Genomic DNA, 25,781 nt, shown 5'->3' with positions numbered 1-25,781 from the left:
GCCTTCCAGCTCTCCAATACACAGAGTATTTAAAACCTATTCCACAGATAATCCCTTTTGTATTCTGCAAAACTCAGTATATCACTTTAATAAGTATTCTTCACATAAAGGGCAGGAAAGCATTTTTAGTTGTCCAAGTTTCTATCCAGCACACAATGTACCATCTCAAACTGTTTCACAGTGCCATTCTGAAGAAAGTGTTACTATCTTAAGTCTATAATATAATTCCCAAGTCCACCTTTATGGAAGTTATAGGACCACATTACAAGAGACAGACCAAAATTATGCTTACTGTTTATACAGCAATGTAAATGTGACTTGTATGCTACCATAGGAGGAAGAAAAGTGCTTTTCATGGGAAGCCCTATATAGATTTGTAACAATCAGAAAGGTCAGTGCAGTGCAAGAGCAATAAAGGAGTTGCTGCAAAGGGATTAGCATGAACAGTATGGTGTTATAAAGGAAAAGCACTCACCTGTCTCTGAAGATCTAGACTCAGAGAGAAACTCCTCAAGGGAGGAATCTCCAAAAAGATATCCTTCCCCAGTAGCAGTCAACCCTTAAAAGAGGTCTAAGTGAGGTGTAGCTTCAGCCCTTGCAGTCACACAGCTGAACTGTCCTCACCTGTGCTCCCAGGGCTGACTAGGAGCTTTCCCCAGGTGCTCAATCAGTGGTTCAGGCCATGACTCAACAGTTCCCTTACAAGGTTTAAAAAGATTCAGTAAAGTTAACACTTCTTGAGGTCTCTGAGGGAACCAAAGCCTGTATCTGGAGTTGAAAACAGAGGAAAAGGTGTCACAAAATGCTTCTGCTTAGCAAAGCAGAAAGTTGAGATGAGTGAGGTAACCATCCTCATGGAATAACAGAACAATGTTATCTCTGGTCCTCCTGTTATTGTTAACATATTTTAAAAAGCTCTTTTTGTTGTCTCCCACAGTACTGGCCAGCTTCAGCTACACTCATTTTCTCCCTACAGTAGCCAAGAGCATCTCTGTAGCTCTTCCTTGCTTTCTGTGGTCATACACTTCATTTTTTCACCTAAGCTCTAGAAGCTTCCTTCTGAGGCAAGCCAGCCTTCTGTCCCACCTGCTTGACATTTTGGAATTGTCTATTTCTGATCTCTTAAGGGGAAGCACTTAAACAGTGACCAGCACTGATGGACCCCAGTGTCTCTAAAAGTAGTTTCCCAAGGAACACTGTTTTTTTTTTTTTTTTAAACTTATTAACTGTGTTCTTATTTTCAGTACACAGATAAATATTAAACAAAGTCTTAGGGTGATATTATATGAAGGAGGTCCCAATTGTCTGCCTCTCATATTTATCAAAAACATTCTTTTTAACTATAGCTTACGAAATAGTGCACTTAATGGAATGATCACAGAATCATAAGGTTGGAAGGGACCTCAAGGATCATGAATTTCCAACTCCCCTGCCACAGGCAGGGCCACCAACCTCCCCATTTAATACTAGACCAGGCTGCCCAGGGCCCCATCCAACCCAGCCTTGAACACCTCTAGGAATGAGGCTTCCACAACCTCTCTGGGCAGCCTATTCCAGCACCTCACCACTCTCTGTGAAGAGCTTCCCCCTGACATCCAACCTAAATCTTCCCTCCCTCAACTTAAAACCATTTCCCCTTCACCTGCAGTTATCAACCCTTTCAAAGAGTTGATTCCCCTCCTGTCTGTAGGCTCCCTTTAGGTACTGAAAGGCTGCAATAAGGTCACCCCACTGCCTTCTTTTCTCCAGGCTGAACAAGCCCAGCTCCCTCAGCCTGTCTTCCTAGGGGAGATGCTCCAGTTCCCTGATCATCTTCGTGGCTCTCCTCTGGACCCTCTCTATCAGCTCTGTCTTTCTTGTACTGCAGACTCCAGACCTGGACACAGTTCTCCAGATGGGGCCTCACAAGAGCAGAGTAGAGAGGAACAACCACCTCCCTGTACCTGCTGACCAACCCTCTTCTGATAGAAGATGAATAATCTAAGGATATAAATGCATAGCTTCATCATCCAAGTTAATTATGAGCCTACATAATCTTCGATGAACTTTGAATGCCTCTTCAAATCTTTAAACTAGCCTTTGGGCTAAGTTTCCACAAAGTGCAAAGAGTTAATTTGGGAGCCTCAGAAAGTAAATCTTTACAATACCTCAAAAAAAGTGGAGCACAGTGTTTTGCACGCTGTGTCATATAGGTAGTACAGACTGCTCTCTCCAACACTACTCTGCAAAGACAGCATTTGAGAAAGAATAATTTCACATCCATCCCTGCTGACTCCTCATGAGCAGCAATAAAGATTTCTGTGCCAGATGGAAGGGTGATGCCCTCAGCAACAACAGGAGAAGCAGTGACAAATGCTAGGCTCTGGAGAACTGCAATATTTTTAAGTCTTAACAAAATTCCTGAAACTTTTGATACTTCGGGCTGTTGTTTCTGAAAACTGCAGCAGATGGATCGCTTGTTCCATTCAGCGTGACATTTTTGTATTGCCATAGAAAGGGCAAAGATTACTTTCACCTCATCCTCCTTCTTGCTGAGTAAAAGCATAAACATGACTAGAACAAGTTACCAGTGGGTAATAACATGACTTTGAATGAAGATTGTAATGGTCAAGAGTGTAATTAATTTGTTTAAAACAAATACTGCTTTGTCTGTGGAAGTAGATCTGCCCACATGTTTCTCAAGTGCATTTATGGAGGGTGGTTGCAATAACTCCCCCGTAGTTCAGAAGCACACAGTAGTAATTAATAATACCACTTGGCATTTGTGATTCACATATCAGCAGACAGGCAGGTGTTGGAGTCAATCTTATGGTTTGTCACAGCACAGAGAAAATGAGAGCCAAGCGTGGTCTGGGATGCTCAGTGATTCACTTCTTTGTGTTCTCTCCTCTTCAAAAGCTGCCTGTTGTTTCCAAACAAGAATGCTATCGTTTCAAACTTCCCCTATTATTTTGAGGAAGCATACACAAACCCGTGTGTCAGCGCTCCCTCACTGCACTCGCTTTAGTCGACGGCTTGCTGTAAACGCAGACTAACAAGCAACAGAGGCCTCAGCAGGCTCCCGAAGGCTCCTCCCCGCTGCACAGCCCAGCACTCAGCTGTGCCGCCGGGCGGAAGTGCGAGCCGCGGTAGGGAAGCGGGCGCTGCGCCGTGCCCCTATTCTCAGCCCCAACCTGCTGCGCGGCGGGCCGTGCAACCCGCGCTGCGGAGAGGCTCAGGCGGCCCCGGCGGAGCGGCAGGTAAGGGAGCGGCTGCAGCCTCCTGCGTGTGCAGTATCGCCGCGTCTCGGGAGAAGGGCCTGCACGAGGTATCCCGCGTAGGCTTTTTCCTCTCTCTTTAACCTGCGTGACTGTTTGCAAGGAGCCGGGCTGGAGTCAGGGACGTTGGGCCAGTTCTCGGGCTTTATTCCTTCGGCTCCCTGTGGAGCAAGTTAAAGGGGTGCTAAAGAAGTAGTAGCATTACCCAGAGTTGGAAGAACTGCGTGGTAGCACTTGGGCATCAGTTTTGGTATCCTCCTGTCACCTGGAGTCATCCCCATGAGATCTCTGCAGTGCTAGTTTTCTCTGAACTGCACCTGTAATAAAGGGTGATGGTTGTTCCTCAGGAGCAGCCAAGAAGTCAAATCGTTCAGCACAGCATTAGAAGTGTATTGGTTACTGTATGAGGAAGGCACAGCAGTGCCTTGCTTAGGACTTCCCCAGGAAGTTGGTCAGTGGGGAACAGATCAGAGCTACTCCTGAACATGCCCTACACCGGGGCTGCCTTAGGCTGGGTCATGTGAGAGGCAGGAGAAGAGGCCTGCTTTGATAGTGGCTATAGTGTGTCATGTGAAGGAATAGTTAGCCAGGAGAATGCTGGGATATAAACCCTGTTTGAGCCAAGAGCATTGCTAGAAATGAAATTAATGCTTCTGACTCCCAGCTTAGTAACTGGGCTGTCTAACTTGTTGCAGTAGGGTAGTGCTCATTCCCTTGTTTGAAGTTACATTGAGCCTGGATGCTCCTTTCAGTGGTTCTGGGTGCTAGAAAAGTGCCCTATTTTCTGGCTACTGCTGCCCACACTAAATTGGCTGTAAGCTTTGTTGTTAACAATGCAAGTCTGTCAACAAATACCTTAAATAATTTCTGTAGCTTCTTCTCTGAGTCTATAAGGCTGACCAACATGTAAACCAGGAAGCTTTCACGTGAGCTTTGTTTGACAAGCTAGTTGTTAGAAACAAAAAAAAAAGAGACTAAAATAAAGGTAATTAGTAGCTATTGTCTAAAAGAAGTATGCCCAGTACCTGCAACATACTGCATTAGAACTTAAACAACAATAAGTGTGCTGAAGATTCTTCATACAATACAAAGTACAGTAATAACAATAGAATAGCAAGGTCCTAAACTGTAGCAAGTAAGGATTCACTCAAATACAGTAGCCATAGGCACAAAAACAATAGAAAGAAGTTTCTTACCTTCAGGAGGTCTCAGGTACATAGGGACCTCCCAAAAGATATCTTTGCTCTTCCTTAAATGGCCTTCCTCCTTTGCCAAGCCTTAAATTAGGTCTGGGAAGGGGTGGATCCTGACTCCACCCCTTCTGGTCATTCAGGTACATTGCATGCACCTGAGCTTCCCTCGGTTTGCCCCATCTTCGTACCAGGTGGTCAATCAGTTTGAAGCCCTGATATAGCATTTCCACTAGAGTTACAAAGCCAGATTCTCCCCAGCCCTTGATAACTGTGGGCAGTTAATTTTGTTATCACTGTTGGACAGTGCACATATAACTGGAAGTGGGCTTGTCCTGACTCAGTTACTAGCATGCAGTCTGTGTTGGTATCCAGACCTAGTAAACAAGGAATCATCATGAAGCTATTCATATTACCTGCAGTTTTATCTGTGGGGCAAATGAGTCAATAGGCTGAAGTTTCAAATAGTGACTTTATGCATCTGAGCATGTTTCATTTTGAAACTGTAGGTTGCCTTAATAACAATCCTTTTGAATATTATGAATTTGTATAATTAGCTTTCATAATGCAAAATCTCTCTTTGTTCCCTCCAATGAGTGTATGTAATTAGTATAAGACTTGTTAATCTTTTATTTTACATGTGGAATTAATAATCCAGTATAATTTAGTAAACAAAAGCAAACTTTCATTAAAACATGAACCTCATTTGTTATTACAGTTATAGTTTGGATGTGTATTTCCTTAGGCTGCATACTTTAGGTGAGGCTGACACACATTTCACCTCCCACTCTCAATAGGCTAAGAGATGAACTAGAATAAATCAGTCTGTCATAACTGCATTGTTTTCTTCCCAGTTTCTGCTAGGGTCTTCCAGGTCAAAGCCTCAGGTTGTGTATTGCTTATCAGTGAAAAAATATCTTTTTTATATGTAAAAATGTAGGGCCCTTTTGTCCTGATGTTCCAGTTTTAGGGGGCAGGGCAGCGTGCGAAAGAAACCGGAGCATTCAGACGATCTGATAATAGGATTTTTGAGGCCCCCTCCCTGGTCATTATTTGACCAATTGTAGGGCTCAAATGAGAAAAGGAGATTATGACTTTTATGCTTTTTTGCACATAAGTCTGTAAAAATTCCATTTCTTTGTGTCCGTCTTCTTAAGTCATACCAGTTTGCAAAATAAATGCCATAATGCTTGCTAGTTTATTTCTTTTGCAATCTACTTAGGATAGTCTTTTCCACAGTGTAGCCTGTCTGATGACAGCATGTAACATTGTTGTCTTCGCAGTTTCTGTTGGCTGACAAACACTATTTCTGAAGGCAAGGCTGAGCCTTATGTGAAGAAATCTTGTGTCTCTCAGTGTTTTAACTTGAGTAACTGTTTGTCATGCAGATAGATAAAGTCCTGCTTGCTTGGTTATTAGCTGAAAATAGCAGTAGATGAAATCGTGGGTGAGCTCTGCCACAAATGTTTGCAGGAGTGCAAATATTGGGTTCATAACTTGGTCCAGAGCCCCTGGGTAACAGTGGAGAAATGGCTTCTTTCTTATAAAGAGCTGTGGATTTGAATGTCCTGAAGTCAGTTATGATAGCCAAACTGAATGTCTTTATGGGTTGACCATTTTAACAGAGGAGTAATTTAAAATTCTTCATAGAAAAAGAGATATCACTCGTATAGTGAGAGATCTTGGAAGGGGGTCATAGGCTACGCATTGAGTATCTTCTTTTCATGCAGCTTGTAGGGCTGTGAAAATAAGGAAGTTAGAAAGGAAGTTCAATGAAGTGTTAATAATTGCATGTAAATACATGTGTATGCTTCTATTTTCAGTACCTAAGAAGTGTCTGTGCAGGAGGCAGTTGAGTTTTTTGACCTGTGCAATTTTAAAGTCACCTGTTGGTGAAATTTGTTTTTTTTTTCCCTCCTGATTGTTAGGGTTTACAGTGCAGTAAGTAAACCAGGCAGGTGCATGTTTTTGTAGAGGCTCTTAAAGGTTTACAACAAGAACAGGCACCAATTTGTTTTTAAGCAGCAATTTTCTTTAACTTCAGTTTAGTAGCTGTAATGAAAACGCTAAATTACAGCCTGAAGCAGTGATTGAGCACCTGGTGGGAAGGCCCACCCAGGGGAGCTCAGGTGTATGCAATGTACCTGAGTGACCAGAAGGGGTGGAGCCATGATCTACCCCTTCCCAGACCTCATTTAGGTATTGGCAGTGGAGGTGAAGGTGTTTCTTGCTGGAGTTCTCTGTCTACTTGAGGCTCTCTAAAGATAAGTAATTCTTTTTCTTATTTCTGTGGCTGTTGTGTTGGGGCTTGTTCTCATTTGCTGTATCCAAAGGCTTTGCTCTTCTGCTATTGTTATCCGATTATAGCTTTCCAGTAGCCTGTCTTTATTTACAGGGAATTGCGTTCTTGAACATCATACTCCATTTCCTGTGGTTTTCTAACATCAGCCTTGGGTAATCCAATGTGAATGTTTGATGTTAGCTTCAGAGTTTCTTTAATGAGTTACTCTGAGAATGTGAGTTGATTGTGTTCTGGTATAGAGACCATAAGTATCCCTGTTAATTGAAGAGTGGCTCTATTTGTATTATGTACAAGTTTTAAAAAAAATTATTATATAGAAATTATTATCTAAGCTGGGAGGTCTAGCACAGCATTAAAAGAGACCCTAATCTTAATCTCACAGTAAGTCTATAGCATAGAATTTATGTTGTGTACTGTTCTTAAGGTACTTGTGTTTTTCTGTTTCTACGTTTCTGATGTAGAACAATAGAAAAGTAACAAATTTCTCCTTTTAATGCTTTCTCTTTCTTTTACAGCTACTTGATTAGCAAGATGAAGCCTGCTAAATTGCACTATTGGATATTGGGTTGTTTTTCTATGGCACTATGTTGTTGGTGTACTTCAGATAAATTCCCTCAGAGGTAAGCTGTGATTTAAAACAGGTGACTCAAAAAGCTACTGCTTAAATAATCTAAATCATTGTTCTTATCTGTCATTAGCCAGAAGGTGTTTTATGAGAACTACTTTGCTGTTTCATCTCAGAAGCTTGGTTATTTTAAATACAGGTGAAAGATGCTATTTATTTTTCTAAGCTAGGACTTTTTTTTTTTTTTTAATTTGTGTAGGGAAATTAATATTCTACAGTGTTAGGGAATTGTTTTATTCAGGTTTCCTCTGTAGCAGTGAAGACTAGATAAAAGTATTAATAGCTTTCAGTGGTGCTATGTCTGATTTTTTTTCTGGAGCTATTTAGATAAATTGTGTAAAACCACACATGCATGTGAATGCATAAGAGAAAATGTGGCTATTATGAACTCACAAATCCAGAGGAAAAAACTGGCAAGTGATGCAATGTGAGAGCATCTCTACGGGAGCTGAGAAATAGCTTTCTCATGAAACTTTTTCTATAGCACCCTTAGCATGTATAAGCAAAGGAGATATGGATGTTAGCTTCCAGGGAATAACAACTTATTTTGACAGTTCTGCTTGTAATGCTATCAGCTTGTGCAAATTGCAGTGTTGTCTTTTTTTTTTTTTTCATTTGAGGTTTTATTATGTAGTGTAGTTGCTTCATAGCTTTTCATATCTTGTAATGTCTGAAGCAAGAGGTGTTTAGCCAGGGCGTCAATTTAGATTTACTGGAAAAAAAGAATCTTCTGTAAAAGTGTCTAAAATATGATTTACCCTTTCATCACTTTTTAAAGAAAGCTTGTAAACTTTTTTCTTCATGTAGGATTCAGATAGTACTTAAGTCTCTCTAAGTTATGTACCTCTTTATCAAGAAGCTTTGAAACACAAGTGTTTTTGTGAAAGAAAGTGATAGTATTCCTTCTATAGATCTTCCCTGGGTAAACATAGTAGTGTCACAACTTGTTAACTTCTAAAATGTTTTGAAATTATATAGTTAAGTACTTAAAAAAATATATAGTGTTTGTGTGTAAAACAATAAACCTCAGAAATGCTTACTTTATGTTACTTCTTGTAATTTTTAATTTTTTTAGTTCTAAGTTTTATGTTGTCTGGCAGCATGGTGACACTTGGATGAAATTACACCTCTCGCAGCATCAACTGCATTGTTTGTGGTTATCTGTAGTTTGTTTTTCAGAGGAGTACTTACATTTCCAAGGCTGTATACTTTATTTTCAGTTGAAAGCATCAATCAGAATTACAAGATTAATAATGTCCTAAGCAAGTATCTTTTTTTGTAAAAGTATCTTTTTTGTTGTAAAAGCTTGCCAGTGGATATTTTCCGAAATGTGAAGCAAAACTTATCCTCTATATCTTAATAAATGGGAAGCTTATCAAGCTACTATGCAGATGTGTTTAACAGTGAGGTTTCTAAATATGTTGTTTTTATGTAATTTGTTACTGTTTGATCCTACAGTGTTTGGAGTGTTAAATATTGCAGTAGAAGTTATACAGCACTGAAGTCAGCATGTAACCTCTGTAAATTGCTGGTATTGTGCTCCTGGCTGGAGGTGGTGTTCTTAAAATACTTGAGGAAAAAATAGTTTTGTTCTTCTTTCTACAGTAATAGCCATTCTCACACCTGGAAAAAGCTGTATCTTGCTCACCACTGGCCAGTGACTGTATGCAAGGTGAGATTTGTTTTTTTTCTCTTTTATCTGGACAAAGGGAGCCTTAGACAATAAATCTTTGAAAAGAGAATTAGTAAAGCCCATTGAGTATTTAATCTTGCTTGCATACTTGCATTTTAATAAGGGCACTGGCTGATCTTGGTGCAACTTCTGCAATTTTTTCTGTACTCTGGGGTACCACTAAACACGATGGATTGTGGTGTGTGCACTTCAAATGTAATAGTTAATGTGGGACGTGCTGTACACTAAGCCTTAATTGCTTGTCACGTGTTTTGTTAGTCCTCAACTTAACCTTGGACTTTTGCTAGACTGTGTAAGCAGACTTCCGTGCTTTGTCTGCCTGAAGACAGCTGGTTAGCACTTGAACTGTCTTGCATATTGAGGTTTAGCTTTAAAATGCTGGCTTCAAAGTTTCAATTTCATCAAATACAAATTCTATCTGGAAAAAGGGGGCCCTGTATAAAGCTGTTATGGCAAGTGTCTTTGAGCATTTCTGTATTTAGGGGATGGAAACAACAAAAAAAAAAATGAACCCTGCCCTGCTGTAAATCCTGTATAAAAGTAGTAACAGCAAAACTTGCTGTCAAAAACTTCTGTGGAGAATGGGATATGCTTATGATAAATGTGTGTGGGAGATACCAATACAAAAACTTAGCTGTATTTAGCTGAGACCAAGGAGTGGCCAGTAAGTTGGTTGTTTACTTTTTTAGTGAGTTCAGAAAACTGAAGTTAAAATCGTATGAAACAACATTTTTGTCTAGTTTCACCTCCTTGAGTCATAGGAAAAAGGGAGATACCAACTCTACTCCTATAAGTGCTTTCTTTTTTGTTCAGATTTTGTTAACCTGGGAGGTTCCCAAATTCAGTTTTGAATGTAAAGAAATAGATTATTCTGCATCTTCAGTTATTTAGGTGTGATTGCTGTGTTAAGTTAAAACTGCTGACGTGATGTCAAAAGGAAAAATGATAGCTGGGCAAAGCAAACTGCAAGTGTGTTATTGTTTAAGTTAAAAACTGCTTTGTTACAGTATGTTGTGCAAGCACTTATGAGTTGATGTATCTTGTGTAAAGGAACTTGATTACAGGTGAGGGCTTCAGTACATAATGTGTTTTTGACACGCGTGCATCTTAATGCCTACCTATTTTGTGTATTTGCGTGTGGAAAAAAGTGTTTCAGGTATTTGAAGTCCTGCAAGGCCTTTTTTTGCAAATGTAGTGGACGTGATTCATCATACCAAAAATTTGTGAATGTACCTCTCTCAGCTCTTCCTGTGCTTTAATCTGTACATAACTGTGCTCAGCTCTTGTTTTAATACTGAGTGTGTTCTGCACAATTAAGCTGGAAAGTACTGTTTTAGAAAAATGCTGTGGTAAGGCTCAACTTAAATTTTCTGTTCAGAAATCAGTGTGAATTTTGTTAGATGGAAGTAAGAGCTGCAGAAGGGCAAATAAGGGGGCTTGCCCTCCCTTTTTGTGGAGTTGGACACATCTTTAATTCAAGAACTTATGAAGGTAAATGTTATGATTGCAGCTTTTTCATCTTGGAGATTGTAAAAAACGAATAACTTTTGTGGGTTTTTCCCTCGTGAAATAGAGAAAATCTGATGCAAGTATGTATGCAATTTGGTTCCTGTTCTGGATAGAATAGGAAAAATGAAGAAATGGATACTAAACCCTGCTGTGATCTCTCTTACTATACACATGCTGGTGTTTTCCCATTTTACAGTATTGATTTTAAAAAAAAATTGGAAAATTGCCATGGTCAGAACTAGAGAGGAGGGTGAAGAAGCCATCCGACGAGTGCAGCATGTGACCGAATGTGTTACAGGTGGCAGTGGGCACACCGTGCTGCAGGCCTGCAGTGCAACACCAACTTTGGGAAATGTGTAGAAGAAACTGCTAGCTGGGTTAGCACCATGATTAGGGAGAGCAAGTCCAGGTGTTTCACAGACCTAAAGGTAAAATGATGCCAGATCTTTATTCATCTCTTCAGTCTGCTGTGTTTCAGCGCTGTGCAGCTTGAAGAGGCTTTTACTTGCTGGAAATAAGCTGTTGACTTTTGGTGCTCTGTCACTCAGCTGTTCTGAGTTACTTGGGGCACCCAGTTTGGTCTTGGGAGACTAAAAATGTTGGCTGTCTGACCACAGTTTGACTCTTTAGCTTTCCTTCTGACCTCAGAATGCTATTTCAGATAGGAAACAGCACAAGTCCTGGGTCTGAGCCAAAGCCCTGGTTGTTTCAGCTAAATTGAACTGAAACATGCAGTGGCATTTGGGAACTGTGGTTTAAAAATCGGATAAGGAACACAACTGTGCTGTTCATGTGCCCAGCTGAGCAAGATTGTTATCTGTCAGTCTCCTTTTCAGGGGATGTTTAGTCACTGGTCATTAACTTCCTGCATCTTGGGCTGGTTAGCTGAGCTCTTTCAACTCCTCAAAGCTTGTTTGGACAGGAGCAGTCTCATTAATGTTTCCAGCGTGTGTTTGTAAGAAAGTCCTGCACAGCCTACAGTTTTGCTGCTGCTGGCTTGTGGCATGTAGAAGGCAATTAGTGAGATTACAGGTCTGTCTCTGTGTTTCTCTATACTCCACTCTTGCTTCTGCGTCACGTGAAAGGCATTTGTGGCATAATTAAGGCAGAATGGGCAACGCAGAGTTGAAAATATGATATTTTGGGGGAAGAAAATCTGAGGAGGTTGTTATTAAAGAAAATTGTTTACCAAAGAGAGACCTAATTATTAAGCAGGGTAATCAGGGAAAACATGGTCATTTCATACATCACAAAATGACTGTAAAAACTTTTTATTTGTGCTCAGAAATATGTATTCCGCTCTAAATAATAGTTAATGTGTAGAGTATTTCTCCTGTATTAGCAAAAATCTTGACTGGAAACCTTGGTAGGAATGTACATTGTCTTTGCTCTTCACTCTCTTCCCTTTACTCAAAATAGCTTAAGAATACTTTCTAATTATTTTACTTGAAATAAGCACTTTTTTCTTTTATCTACTCTTAGTGTTTTTCCTTTTCATTATGCTAACAAGGCCACTCCTGGACTTCTAAAGATGGATGTGTGCTTGTCCAGTATTGCAGCTTATGTTTATATTTTTTATTTTGATGACTTTGCACCTCTTAGAAGGATCTGGTGATAAGAAAAATAATGAAAAATGCCACCTACAATATAGGATAAATATAGGGCTAACTCATTCATTTAGCATGGATCTTCCTATTAGCTCAGAATCTGTCCTTTTGTCTTCTGTTACTGCTGCCTGTGGGGATACCCTGGTGTTCTCTTGGTCTGTTTCAAAACTTCAGCTGTGGTCAACAGGCAACTATCACAGTTTCATGTACCTGGAATCACTGATTTGAACAAGCAGAATCTCTTGTATCTCTAGTGCTTTGGGCCACCAGTGAGTGTGCTTTGTTCATTGTTCTAAGCTATTATCTCTGGTCACATACAACATTTTGTTTTCTACAGATGAGTGCTAATGATTGTGAAGACCCTCCAGACTACTGGACAATTCATGGACTGTGGTATCATTGTAGATTGTTTTAATTTCAATCTGGAAAGAAAAATTTTCATACCAAAATGTTTAGGGCTTTTTTTTTTTCCAATGTCATTCTGTTTTATGATTGCTTCAAAAAAAGCCTTTCTTTCATTGGAAATTCAAAATCTGCTCTGATATAAAACTGGTGTGTTCCTGTATATCCTGTGAGTCACTGAGCTACAGAAATCTTTTCACGTGAGCATCTTGTTTACATTTGTCTTTATAAAATCACCACTGTTCTCAAAGAGAAAGGGAAGTAATGGCTTCTCCTCTTTCTTCCTGAGTACAAAGATTTCGTTAGTGACTCGTGACAGCATGTAAATATCTTAACTGAGCACAAATATTGTGAAAGTCTGGAAAAAACTAATTTACTTCAAAGGAATCAACTACATAACGTTGGTGTCAGTGACAGCAATTAGGAGGTTTTCATGACAAGTACATGGAAATATTCTCTATGGAAAGTTAGTAAACCGCATGTCCTGGGAGGATGAACAGCATTAAATATAGATTTCCAATGACTGTCTGATAATACTTGCTCAATTGTCACTTAATGCAGTGGTTGGGGAGCTCAGTGTTGTCAGTGGCATGATGTGCACGATTCTAACAAGACAGTTCCTATATCAGTACTTCCTCTGTACAGTATTACACATTGTGATGAATTGTAGGGCCTAATTAAGAGCCTCTACATGGGAAATGTTTTAGCCATAATTAGTGTACTGGATTTTTACTTACAAAACTTCATAAATGCTGATGGACAATTTGTTTTTTGCAAGTTTATAGCTATAATCTCATATTTAAAATTGAGACTATGATATCTCCCAGCTTTAGTAATAGCTAATATCTTTTTTCACTTTGATTTTGCTTCTTTAGGCCTGACAAAGGTGAAGAATGTAATAGGACGTGGCATTTCAACGTCACAGAGATTAAGGTATTTATTAAAAAAAAAAACAAACAAACATACAAACAAAAAAGCATCATCCAAACAGCTCAGTGTTTTTGTGCTTCTTATGTGCAAAATGTGTAGCTCAAAATCTGTGATTGTAGTTTGCTGAGAGGTAAGACTCCAGCAGTTGATCAAGTGTTTCTGATACTGCTTGAAGTGACAGTGCATGTGATCAGTAGCAGCTGTTCCTACCTGGTTTTGTGGACATGTGGTTGAACTTGTTAAGCCACTTCCTCTGTAGCAAGAAAACATCTAGGGAAAATAGGCACTGAATTTCCAATGATAACCAGTATTTGTGAAAAAGAGGTTACAGTCAGGTCATGATTTTTTTTGTTGTGTGTTTTTTTTTAATGTGTTAATTTATTAAAAATATCTACATCTGAGTTACAGAACAGGTTAGAAGGGATCTTTAAAGAGCATGAGGTCCAACCCCACCTTGCTCAAGCAGACACCTACTGCAGTTTGTCTAGGCAGCCTTGGTGTATCTTCAAGGAGAAAGACTCTGCAGCCTGTTCCAGATGTTTTCTACGTAGGAGTGGGGAACTTGATCATGTGATGATGAGAAGCTCTGTGGTTGAGCAATTTCTGAAGGAACAGCTGAAAGAAAATCTTACTAGTCGATACTAATGTATTTGGATGTTACTAAGGTATTTGCATCTGCCCGTTACTACCTCCAACAGCATTTCAAGAATAAGTGGGAGAAAGGACCTCTTCTTTTTCTGCAGATGAAGTTTCTCAGTGATGCTGAAAGATAAGGCCTCAGTTTTAGAAGAAAATACCCATTTATGTTGATTTTTGTTAGAAATAGCTTTTAAACTCAGCAGGTAAGTTTATCAAGAAACTGTGTTATTTCGTAGGATCTTATGTCAGACATGAGACGCTATTGGCCTGATGTGATTCATTCATCTCTGAATCGCACCCACTTCTGGTGAGTACAGACAAAACTAAACAACAACTTTGGATATTATTTTATGGGAAAAAGTCAATCTGAGTTAATTATTTTTCAGGGAAGGTGTTATGCATGAGAGGCAGCATCCAGGAAACCGCTGAAAGTGGTACTTGTAAAACCCCCCCTCAGTTTTCTTAATATAGCAGGTTCTGAAGAGGGAGCTAAGGCAAAGGTTTTGAAGCAAACCCTACTAAAAGTGAGCGGTAGAATGTTTGTTCCCTTTTTATTCTGGGGAGAGATGCATCTGCAGCTGATATTTAAATCTTGCACTGTGGTTGTGTTGTAGGGATGTCAGAACTAGCTGCAAGAGCAGTTTTCGGATATTTCCTTGCTAGCTTCTCTGCTTTCCTTTTGGTATTTCTGAACAGAGGGTGGAAATGGAAAAATAATTTGCATTGGGTGGTCCTAGCCATTTCTCTTCAGACTTCTATTTACTTTCCTAGCAGCCTAAAATCAGATCAACTCAGCATTTGTTTAGATATCAACCTGCATAAGGGAAGGGAGAAGGAGACTTTGATCTCTCCTGACAATGTTACTATGTGTATTTTCCTTTTCTGGTTTCTCATTGCTTCTATATCACCAGGTGCATGGACTGAAGAGCAGTATAGATGTTTGAGGCTGCACAGGCTTCAGTAGTTTGAATGTATTATTAAACTAAAATCACTGGCAATTTGATGTGATTTGTTTCTGCCAGATCTACTGTGAAGATAATAACATCAGATAAATGTGGCTTTAAATGCCGCCGCCTCCTGCTTTATTCAACTGTAATTACCTCTGGGACTTTCGTTTAGATTACTTCCTCCCTGAGTCACTAGGGCAGATCTTTGAAGGGAATGGGAGTCTCTTTTAATATCCTCACTCTACAGAAGATCTTTGTCCTCCAAGTCTTAAAATGGTCTTAGAAGTGTCTTATATCAGTCTGAATGCCAAAACTGTTCCTCCAGAAAAGTGATCGTGCTTCTCTGTACTCTTCTCCTTGTGTTGTGCTGGGGAGAGTATGGCTGTCTATTTCAATAGCATCGCAAATTTATGCCAAGTTAAACTGTTAAGGGAATAAGAAAAATGTGTCCTCAATCTGTTCCCTCCCATGTCCTGAATGCTCACTTGTTCTAACACAGATACCTTAATAGGCAGCAGGTATGAACAGATATAAAGTCTTTTTTGTTTCTGTTCGAGGCTAGCAAACAGTGTTTATCTCTTGTTATCATTAGTATAAAAATAATCTGAAAGTTAAGTTAGAACACTGTAACTAGTATTTTGATTGACAGAGTAATTCACTCCCTCTCAGTAAGGTAACAAGCACACTTTAATTGGCAATTCTAATTGCAGATTTTGTAAATGCAAGTGTTAAGCTTGTTGGAGGCCAGTAAGACCTTGCTGTATGTCTTAATTCAGTTAAAATAGTGTGTTCACTTCAATTTTTTTTTTAAATGTCTAGTATAAAATAAATGACTGAAATGAGAATCTGAAAATAAAATTAAGATTTTTCATCGTAGACTTGAAGGCACCTTAGGTAAGGAACAGAAGCAGCGACAAGCAAAATGGTTAAGTATCTTAGCATATCATATTGGGGTTTTTCCAAGACTGCCCTAATTGCTTACTGTGTTTCTTCCTGTATTTACCTCTTAGTTATTTCTGGCTTAAAGGAGGAGATAAAGATTCTTCAGGGGGATTAAAGAATGGCTGTAGATTCCTCTGTAAGAATAACTGTGCATCTTTGTTCACCTTGTTTACTAGTGAACTGTGGCCTTTGTTACAAAGTAGTGTGAATAGGATACAATACAATGCCTTGTAACAGGATGTATACTTTGCATCTCAAAATTTACTATCTGAAAACCCACTTCTTGGGGAAGTTTTAGACTTATTTTTTGAACAAAATAAAAATTTCTAAGTCAAGAGAATTCCCTTCAGGATCAGTTTATACATGTGATATACCAGAAGGGATCTGTGCTTACCCAGGACAGGTGGGTATCCCCTCATCTTCAACATTCTGTGGGCAGTTCTTGCAGGTGTGGGTTCTTACCGTTTTTCAAGCTGGGTGATTTCTGCAGTTCTTGGACTCACCTGACATGTGCCCAGTATTGTAGGCTGCATATCTCAGATACTGAGCTTGGGGAGCTCTGTCCTTGTTATATTTTTAAAAAAATCTTAATGTTTAGCATTTTTTTTTTTTATCACATAGGAGAGTTTATCAATTTCATTCCTTTGTGTTTTTGCTGCCACTTAAGACTCCATTTTTAGAACTTAACTGTTAGATATGTCAGTGTGGTATTTGTATCTTAAGAGCACCATCAAGAAAATGGTGAAGAAGGACAAATTATATTGTGGAATCCAATCTAATGCTGTACCCCCAAGTACTGTGGAAGTACTTGTGTCCTATGAAGAAAACAATGTTAAAGTTGTTGATGGCTAACATGTTCTCTGTGATACTGCTTATCTTATGAGTATGAGGAGGTACAGAAGGGAGGATGACCTTCACAAATGCAGGTGGCCATGTTCTGTATCCGTGTGCCACCCAGCTAAGGCTCAGCACAAGGACCTTGTCTAATTGTGGCCTATGTGAAGGATAAGTCTCAGTGAATAGCGCTATGAGATGTTCTTTCAATTTCTAAATAAATTGTTTATCATTCCTTTTTTTTTTCCTGCAACTTGTTTAACTCTCTTCCACTTAAACACTTCATGTGCCTGTGCTGAATGGTCAGAGTTAGCTGTATCTGCATCATGCTTTGTTTTTTTTTTTTCAATGTCACTGTGCTGCAAAAATGAAATTATGTGAAAAGAAACAGGTAGAGAGCAGAACCATTACTGACTTTAAGACAAATTCATATACATAACGTATAGCAAAACACAATACTAATCTGGAATGTCCCAAGTCCACGCTGTTGTCTAAGCCACTGTACCATCATTTCCTTTCTCTTTTGCATCTCTTACTTTTATTTGAAAACTTTTTCTCTTGCAGCTGCCAATATTGAGGACAGCTCATTTATACATTTCTAATGTGGCTTACCGTCCAGAAGAATTCTTCCTTAGCCTGATGTTACAAACCACAATGAGGGGCTTTAGCTTTTTTCTCACTATCCTTACAGGTTCAAAAGCTCTTGAAAAGTGCTTCCTCTAAAAGAAATAAGTGTTGCTGTAAATAATGTTTTATAGGACTTGAATTTTGGTTTCTTCCTATAGGAAACACGAGTGGGAGAAGCATGGCACTTGTGCAGCCTCACTTCCGATTCTAGATTCTCAGAAGAAATATTTTAGTAAAACCCTGGAACTCTACCAGCATGTTGACCTTAATGGGTATGTTAATGAACTCTCTGGTCTGCTCTTACTTCAGACAGTTTCTATGAATTTAAGATCTAATTTAAGAAAAGAGTCTAAAAATCTCATGGCATAAATAACTTTTAGTACTGGAGTGTAGAAGAGGGGTTTTCTGCTTTGAGAAACATGTCTCTGGTCATTTCAGTCTTGTAAGGCAGCATGCTTCGTTTCATAGTCACCTTCTAACACAAGCTGTTAAACTTTGAGAAGCTGTATCAGCTGTATCTCACTAACAAAAACTGTGAGACTTTAACTTCTAAATCAAGTGTCAAAAGCTCCAGATCTCTGAGTTGTGTTTAGGAAATACAGTTTTTATGCTCAGAGGGGAAGGCAAGCTGCAGACAAACTTGTACAGAGCATCCTGGGAAGGTGCTGAAAAATAACAGCAAGGAAGGTTGTCCAGAAGTGCAGTCTTCAGTTGGTGTGTACAGCTCTCAGCTTTCCTTTCAGAAGTAACCTCCATCTGACATTCTTGCTTTGTCCTAAGAACTGATTTCTCCTAATGTTTCCAAAGCACTTGCAATTGTAGATACACTACCTTGATAGAAGTGTTGGAACTTGTCCAAGCACTGTATGAACATATCATGGCTACAAATGAATATCAAAAGTCCTACCCTGGTCAATGCTTATTATGGGTGGGAAAACATTTAACTTGGGCTTGTTGATCATGAAACATCTCTTTGTGCTGGAAGACTTTATCTGGGAGATGAGAAAAATTCTCCTTTTGTATTTAGAAATGTATATGTATTTAAAAAATCTGGTTCATATTTTCTGAGCGTCTTGTTCAAGCAATCTGTTTAATAGTCTTATTTGCTTTGCATACGCACAAAGGAAATCTTTTTTTCATCCCACTCATGTTTTTGCAGGTGTCTTGTAAAACTTAATCATGCTTTTCTAAGCACAGCGCATATTGTATTTAATGTTAAAACTAACAGTAACTGATAAACCAACTGCCTAAGTAGCTGTGTGACTAGAACATCTTACAGATGGCACAGTGACCGACTGTGGCTCTAAATCAGCATGTGTAGTGGAAAAAAAATTAAGATTGTAACATCTTGAAGTTAATTGCTCATAGCATGCTCCTCACTGAGGGAGGGAACAAAGCACCCACATAATTAATTTCATCTTTGCTGGAAAATGATTGCTAATGTTCTCATTACTTCATTTATGCTTTTAGGAGGGAAAAGTAGTGTTAGAATGATTACGAGTTCCCTTAAAAAGATCTTTAATATTAAGAGGATATCATACAGGCTCCTGTAAAGTGATGATAGAACATTGTGTTTTCATTAGCAAGTAGATCCTTACACAGTTGGGCAAGATCTCCCTAGTGCAGAACTTGACCTTGGAAGGGCTAAGCATTATTAGCGCTCATCATCCGAAGAGATGCTGAACATTTCCATGTACTGCTGAAGAAGCAAGGAAGCTGGTATTCTAAGGCTCAGCACCTGTTGGGTCCTGAGGTTTGCTGGCAACTGAAAGTGTGAACTTCACTCAGGACTGAATCTAAAGGAAAGTGTGTTTAAGCCAAAAGTTGTTGAGAATTACCTTGTTGCTCTTATATGAACAGCTGTCCTGTTAAAAAAAAAAAACATCAAAACATTTCTAAAAATCACTTTGTAAGTAACCTGACATCAGTGTTGATCCAGATTCTGTGTCCTAGTGGCCAGAGCACACGAGTTAGTGTGCCCTTGATGCAAGGGAAGGGTGCCATGTTAGCTCTCAGCAGTGCAATCTGGAGATCCAGCAGGTGATAGTAACATAGTCTTTTTTGTTTGTTTTCTGAAGGCACGTCTCTCTCCTGGCTTCTCAGAGTAAAGTATAACAGTGGGTTCTTGCTGACCCTGCTTAGTTAATGGGAAGTTGCTTTTAAGAAAAGGACACATTCCCTTGGCCTGGCAAAGGATGGAAGACAAGTTTTCCTTGCTTAACATAATTTTAAGTTGTCACTGACATTATTAATTTACCTAATGCTTGTGAAGTTATATTTCTATACAAGAACCATGGAAATGTTTTGTCTTTCCTTTAGTTTTCTCCTGAAAGCTGGGATAAAGCCAGGCAGTACATACTACCAGGTAAGAAAGGACCTTTTATAAAAGCGGCATCACGTGTGTACTTCCAGCAAAAGTCAAATTATTTCTAGAGAGTAAATGATCTTTAATTGCATGTGTTATATTTAAAGTTGTGCTTCATCTTAAACTTTTTGCAAACTTACTGTTGGAAAATGTGGTAGTGACTTATTAATTTTCACAAGCTTTTAAATTTTTCAGATGGCTGATATAAAGGAAGTGCTTACAAAACTTTATGGGGTTACACCAAAGATCCAATGTCTTCCTCCAGAAGAGGTAACAAAATAAATAGATAAAACCAAACACAACCACACAAAAGCCCACAAAATAATAACATCCGAACAAACACATTTTTATCAAAAATTTAAAAGAGTAAAAATAGTGAAAAATCTGCAGCACAGCAAAGCACGGAGTGTTCCTTGTGCGTGCAGCTCCTTGGAAATTGGGTGTTGCTCAGTTCCTAGAATTGAGTACACAAAAACATTACCTGCATCCTGGCACCACTGAGCTCAGCTTATGTTACTGTTGATATATATCCATTTCTTAACACAGAAATATTGTTAATGGAGGGAAGCGTCCATTCTTCATGCCATAGCTTTGTTCTTAGTGTAGGTACTCAGACACTGGGAGCTGTGGGGTTTTTAAGCCCTATTTGTCTTAAACTTTGTATAGGCACCTCTTACAAAATGCTGTACTTATTAGACTAGAGGTAAACTTTATATGAGTACTTTCTCCTGCTGTTGCTGAAACATAACTGCTTTATAACAAATCAGCAGACCCAGTAAGAATGAGCTGAAAGGAGCTAGTTAATGCATTGCCCTTGACAAGGGTACTGTCCATTAAAAGCAGTCTTTAATTCACTGTGAATGGTTTATGTTTTGCTTGAAGTTATTCGCTATACAGAACCATTCAGAAATAAAGCAGTTTAAAGGCTCGTTTCTGAGCTTGTTCTCAAAAGCCCCTATCTGAAGAGGTATGACAGTGTTTTGATGGTCATAGGTCCAGTTTTTCCTTTTGAGCTATTGCGGTCTAATGTTTCCATTTCTTTGTGTTTTTCCTTGCCAAGATTGTACTGTGAATTGCAATACAGCAAAGAATGTAGTACATAGGCTTTGCTGTAGCATAAAGTACTTGTTCTCATTATCTGAACTAAGAATGCTTTTGGAGGAGTGAAGTAGTAGTCTGAACAATATACGGATAGGCTGCGTAGTTGTCAATTTGTTTCCTCTAAGGTGACTCTACTTTAAAAAAACAAACACACCAAAAAGCCACAGAAAAACCCCCAGCAACAACAGAAATCCATACAAGATAGTTTCGTCCTCTTCTGTGGATCTTATTATTTCAGCTTGATAAAAATGGTTTACCACACTTGCTAGAGTTACGGCCCATACACAGAGAGCAGTTTTATGAAAACTTCCCAAGATACAGTTGCTGATGGAGTTTAATAGCTCTTATGCTATCAGCTCATTTGCTTTAGTAGTGCCCTGAGATTCTTAGAAGTTGCTTCATGTGAAAAAGAATTTAATGTTAAAATTATCTTTAAATGTATTTTTATGTTACTCTAAGCAACAAAGGAATATGAGTTGAATGTGGCTTTGCAGAGGGATGCAGTCACTTCTCTTTATTCTTAAGGGTTTCATAACAGGTCTTTTTCCACATATACTTTGTGTGTGCATTCTCTGTGACTTTGCCAATCTCCATTCCTATAGCAAAGAATTATTTCTTTAATGCCCACTGTGGGTTATTTTAGCCTGTTCTGCAGTCCGAAAGTGATGTGTCCACCAATCCTGGCAGCCTGCTTTGGTATTCTCTTCAGTAAAAACTTCTGTAAAACCAAGGTTTTTTTTCTCTCTTTTTGGAGAGCTTTCTTTGGTTCAGTTCCCATCCTTCTGTAAAAGAGTTGGTGGAAGGTGCCTTTCAGGTCAGACATATCCTTTAATATGCTCAGAGTTCAACTAGAGCTCATTGCTAAGATGAGCAGCTTCTGTGTTCTGGGCTAGTTTGCTAAATGGTAAGATAATCTGCCATGATATTTCTTAAGTCTTACTAGTTATGCACATTCCCCAAACTGTTAGTGAATTAAAGTACTGGAATGTGTTTGCTTGTCTACAAGTGTGTTCTATAAGATGTTTGTAGTGGATGCTTCCAGTACTTGTCTCCTTCACATTTTTACAAAGATAACTGTGCAAGCAAGCACTGCTGTATTCAGTAGGTAAGGCAATATATTTGACAAAATGGTTTATTTTCTTCTTTGTAGCAAGCTGATCTTATCTCTTATGTTTCTAGAGTGAAAAAGCACAAACACTGGGTCAGATTGAATTCTGCTTCACCAAGGAATTGAAGCTGAGGAACTGCACAGAGCCAAAGGGTGAATCCAGCCAAATGCACACCAGCTTGCAGCTTGTGACAGAGGAGTTATCTGTCTGCAATGACACTCTCCCAGTCTATTATCCTTCACAAGTCCAAGATCACAAATGGAGCCTCAAGAGCTTGAAAAACTTCTTCAACAAAACAAGTTAATGACAACAATCCCTTAAAGTCATACCTTGGAAAGCAATTTTGACTTAGCAATATTACAAAATCTTGCCTGTATCAGGTGTTCTGAGGGCACTTCTGCTTGGGGAAAAGAACCAAAAAAATGCTTTGGCCATTATAAAAGAAAATAGTTTGCATTGTAATACCAGCTATGTAGGCTGGAGTCTTGAATTGCTGGTCTGGTACAGATGAAATCAGAATCTGATTTAGAGCTCTGTCTGTACTTCTTGGCTTATTTTATAATTTGAATCAGTGTTCAAATAAGCTGTGATGACTTAGTTTCATTTGCAGTTCAATCTGCCACTTCAGCCACATGTTTTTTTGGCAGTGACTCAGGGTAGCTAAGTTATTCTTCATTTTAAAAAGATGCTTATCAACTTGAGATGACAATTTATTGAAGGGAATATTGTAAAATGGAAGAACTTGAGATCTGTCTGCTTTGTGTAAATATGTTCTCCAGAAGCACTGTAGCATTAAACCTTTCCTCACTCAGATTACAGGTGCCCAAAAACGACAACCTTTTAACGAATATACTTATTGGCATCTGCTAAAAGAACCCCGAGATTGTACTTGCAGCCTCACCTGTTCATAGGTTGATTTTGGCCCAGTGACTAATACCCTCATGAAGAGTGACTGGTTTTAAATTGTCTGCTTTTATAGGAAAATAATATTAGACCCTAGAAATATTCTTAATGTTTAACAAATTTGAACAATTAGCAATTAATCCCATAACAATAACAAGCCACAAAGTTGCATGCTTCCAAGTAAGACTGATTTAGATGAGATCCTCTACACAGTGCTATGGTGATGCAAGTGTCTCAAATTGTCTTTGAAAGACAATTAGGACTCAAAGAACCATCTGTTAGAGAAGTGTATTACTGCAAAAATGGTAAAAGCAAGTTTCTGAGTGGAAGGTGATTCAAAGACCAGAAATTATCTGTTGTGCATTGGTATTTTTGGCCATTTTTCAGGGAGTGCTGTGATGATCCAGTATTTTCTCTGGGGTTGACTTTAATAATTGTGTAATATTCTGGTAAGAACAGTAAAGAGCACACTATAAAACTTCTGTGTATGTTTGTGTATGCATTGTACATGATATATCACGTCTGTTTGCAATTAAGAACACCAATACAGCTTGATTATGAACGCAGTTCTCAATTAGAACAACTGACTTCTCAAAATCTGTAGATGTTGTCATCTTGGGAGCAAGGGTAACATGAGAAAAAAGATATAAAATCTGTAATGGTACACTGTGCTGTCAGATGAATGGTTGCTGGGGTTGCTAGTTATTTTAATTCCTCTTCACAGCTGAAGAAAAGCTCAAATAGAAACAATGGGAGTATTGCTGGTTCTTGTACAGGCTTTATGGAAGCTTGAGTCAATAGCCTGATTTTTTTTTTTTTTGTAAATTGTAGTATAAGTTGTTTTACTTTATATCTTCAAATAATGCTTAAGGAGACAAAATATATTATGTACAAAATCTCCATAGTTCAAATGTATTGCATTAGTTACATATTGCAGCCCACAGCTGCAAATACCAGCTTCAGAAGGAAGTAGCATAGACACAGCCTTTATAGTGTGATGCTACACGTTCAAGCTGATTCTTGCAAAATGGTCAGCAGATCAAGACAAATCGAAGCTATTGACCTCTGCAGCAGAGCAAACAGTGCAGCTTCCATATACTTTTTGGCCTTCTGCTCAAATGCAAGCAATGTGAGGGAGCTGCCAAGTTCCAGAACTTAGAGGATAACCTGTATCATTTGAAATGGGAGAGGAAAAAGGGAGGCTGCACAGCCAGCAGTACGCTGAACAAGAATCCTGCTACTGAATGAGAAAGTGATTGATGAGGGCTAAGTCAAGATGAACTAAAAATAAATCAGAGACAGAATCTCAGCATGGCTGAGGCTGGAAGGGACCCCCTGGGTGCATCTGGTCCAATCCTGCTCCAGCAGGGGCATCCAGGCCTTTGTCCAATACATTTAGTATTTCAGCTTATATATTAGCAATATATGCAACTACTGTGACTTGGTATTGATAATCCCACTTGTGTAACTTCTAGGATGATGGGAAGGCTTTTGAAAAACAATTGGCTGACTTATGCAAGCAACTTCAGAGATCTGTACTAAGGACTCCCTAAGGACAACCGAAAGAGCAGATGGATGAATGGTAGCACCAGTTCAGACCAAAGATTATGGCTATCCCTATCAATGACTCGCAGCCAATTACCAACCTTGGCAATTGCTTTTCATCAGGTTGTATGTAATTCTAAGAGTTTTACTAATACAATTTAAGTACGGGAGGTAAACAAAAGTATGTTGGGAATCTCAGGAATTGCTTTCAGTTCTGAAAAGTGGTGCTTACTGCCTTAACCAAAATAAAATCTGTCAGCCTTGAAAACTGAACACATCCTGAGGAAGATGAGTTTTATTTTTTTCTGCATCATTAAATTAATTTAACTAAATCTCAACAGGGAAGTTGTTTGTGCAGTCTCAGTGCTTTAAAACACTAGTCAGCTCCACAAAGGGATTTAGCTTTTTTATACCGGTTGTCTGTCTGCTCTTATGCACAATGTGTAAGTATTCCATGGTGTGTAGGTCAGAGCACAGGCTCTCATCTTTTCATGGTCAGCTCCTGTTCTCTCTATTGCTCCAGCACAGATTCCTGCCTCAGCTGGCCCTTGCTGTCTGTCAGAACAAAGTAGGGCCCCATCACAGCAGCAGGGCTGTGGGGCCTACAAATGTGGACAACACAAGTGCCTGCAACAGCAAAGCAGTTGCTGGCTTTGGCAGTGGAGACGGTAGCTTTTGAGAAGTCCTTTTGTATTCAGACCACTCAGCTCTGGTGTGGATGTGCTTCAGGCAGTTTTGCTCTGCTTCGATCTGGCTCTGATCACCATTAAGCAAAGGCCACAGAAGGTTAGTGGCGCCACTAACATTGTTATTGCTGCCTGATGATGCAGGGGAAAATGTCAGGACTTTGATAGTCACTTTCCCAGTAATGGAGCAATCAGTGGTAAGGAACGATATATTTTTCCTGAGTTTGGGCTGCCTTGCTACTTGGGTAGCTTCCTTGATGAGGCTCATCTCATGCCTTCTTTCCCTGCAGACGAGGATTCCTTGCTATGCACAGTTGTGTTATGCCACCCAGACTTGATATACATAAATAATGCTTTTCTGAAGGGGTTTCGGTTACTTGTGCTTTGGAGATAACAAGTTCTGGTGTACAGGCTCAGTGAGGCCTGATGCAGGAGAAGGACAGATTATTCACCACGGAATTTTCTGTAACTCACACTATTAGGAACCTGTGCTCTACATGCAAATCAAAGAGAAGCCCAAACAAAATTAGCGAGAGCAGCAGTTACCATGTAATAATTACCACCTTCA

General features: G+C 39.2%; 1 protein-coding gene across 4 annotated transcripts; it reads left to right on the top strand.

Moving 5' to 3' along the window:
• The first annotated feature begins 3,135 nt into the window (after nt 1–3,135).
• On the top strand, nt 3,136–24,802 carry RNASET2 (ribonuclease T2). 4 transcript variants are annotated; one of them, XM_042888986.1, is made up of 10 exons: nt 3,136–3,239; nt 7,265–7,369; nt 8,980–9,046; nt 12,521–12,576; nt 13,461–13,518; nt 14,391–14,461; nt 17,663–17,776; nt 19,824–19,869; nt 20,065–20,139; nt 22,150–24,802. In XM_042888986.1, exons 2-10 carry the CDS (start codon nt 7,281–7,283, stop codon nt 22,381–22,383), a joined length of 810 nt encoding a protein of 269 aa, XP_042744920.1. In that variant the 5' UTR covers nt 3,136–3,239; nt 7,265–7,280; the 3' UTR covers nt 22,384–24,802. The 4 variants fall into 4 exon arrangements, with proteins under 4 accessions (XP_042744920.1, XP_042744942.1, XP_042744935.1 ...); XM_042889008.1 differs by having other exon boundaries at nt 3,156–3,307; XM_042889001.1 differs by lacking the exon at nt 3,136–3,239 and adding an exon at nt 6,695–6,711 and having other exon boundaries at nt 7,263–7,369.
• The last annotated feature ends 979 nt before the right edge of the window (nt 24,803–25,781 follow it).

This window comes from Lagopus leucura, unplaced genomic scaffold (genome assembly GCF_019238085.1).
Source record: "Lagopus leucura isolate 7727_CA_CO unplaced genomic scaffold, USGS_WTPT01 Super-Scaffold_73, whole genome shotgun sequence".
NCBI lineage: Eukaryota > Metazoa > Chordata > Aves > Galliformes > Phasianidae > Lagopus > Lagopus leucura.
This window is presented reverse-complemented; position numbering and strand designations above follow the sequence as displayed.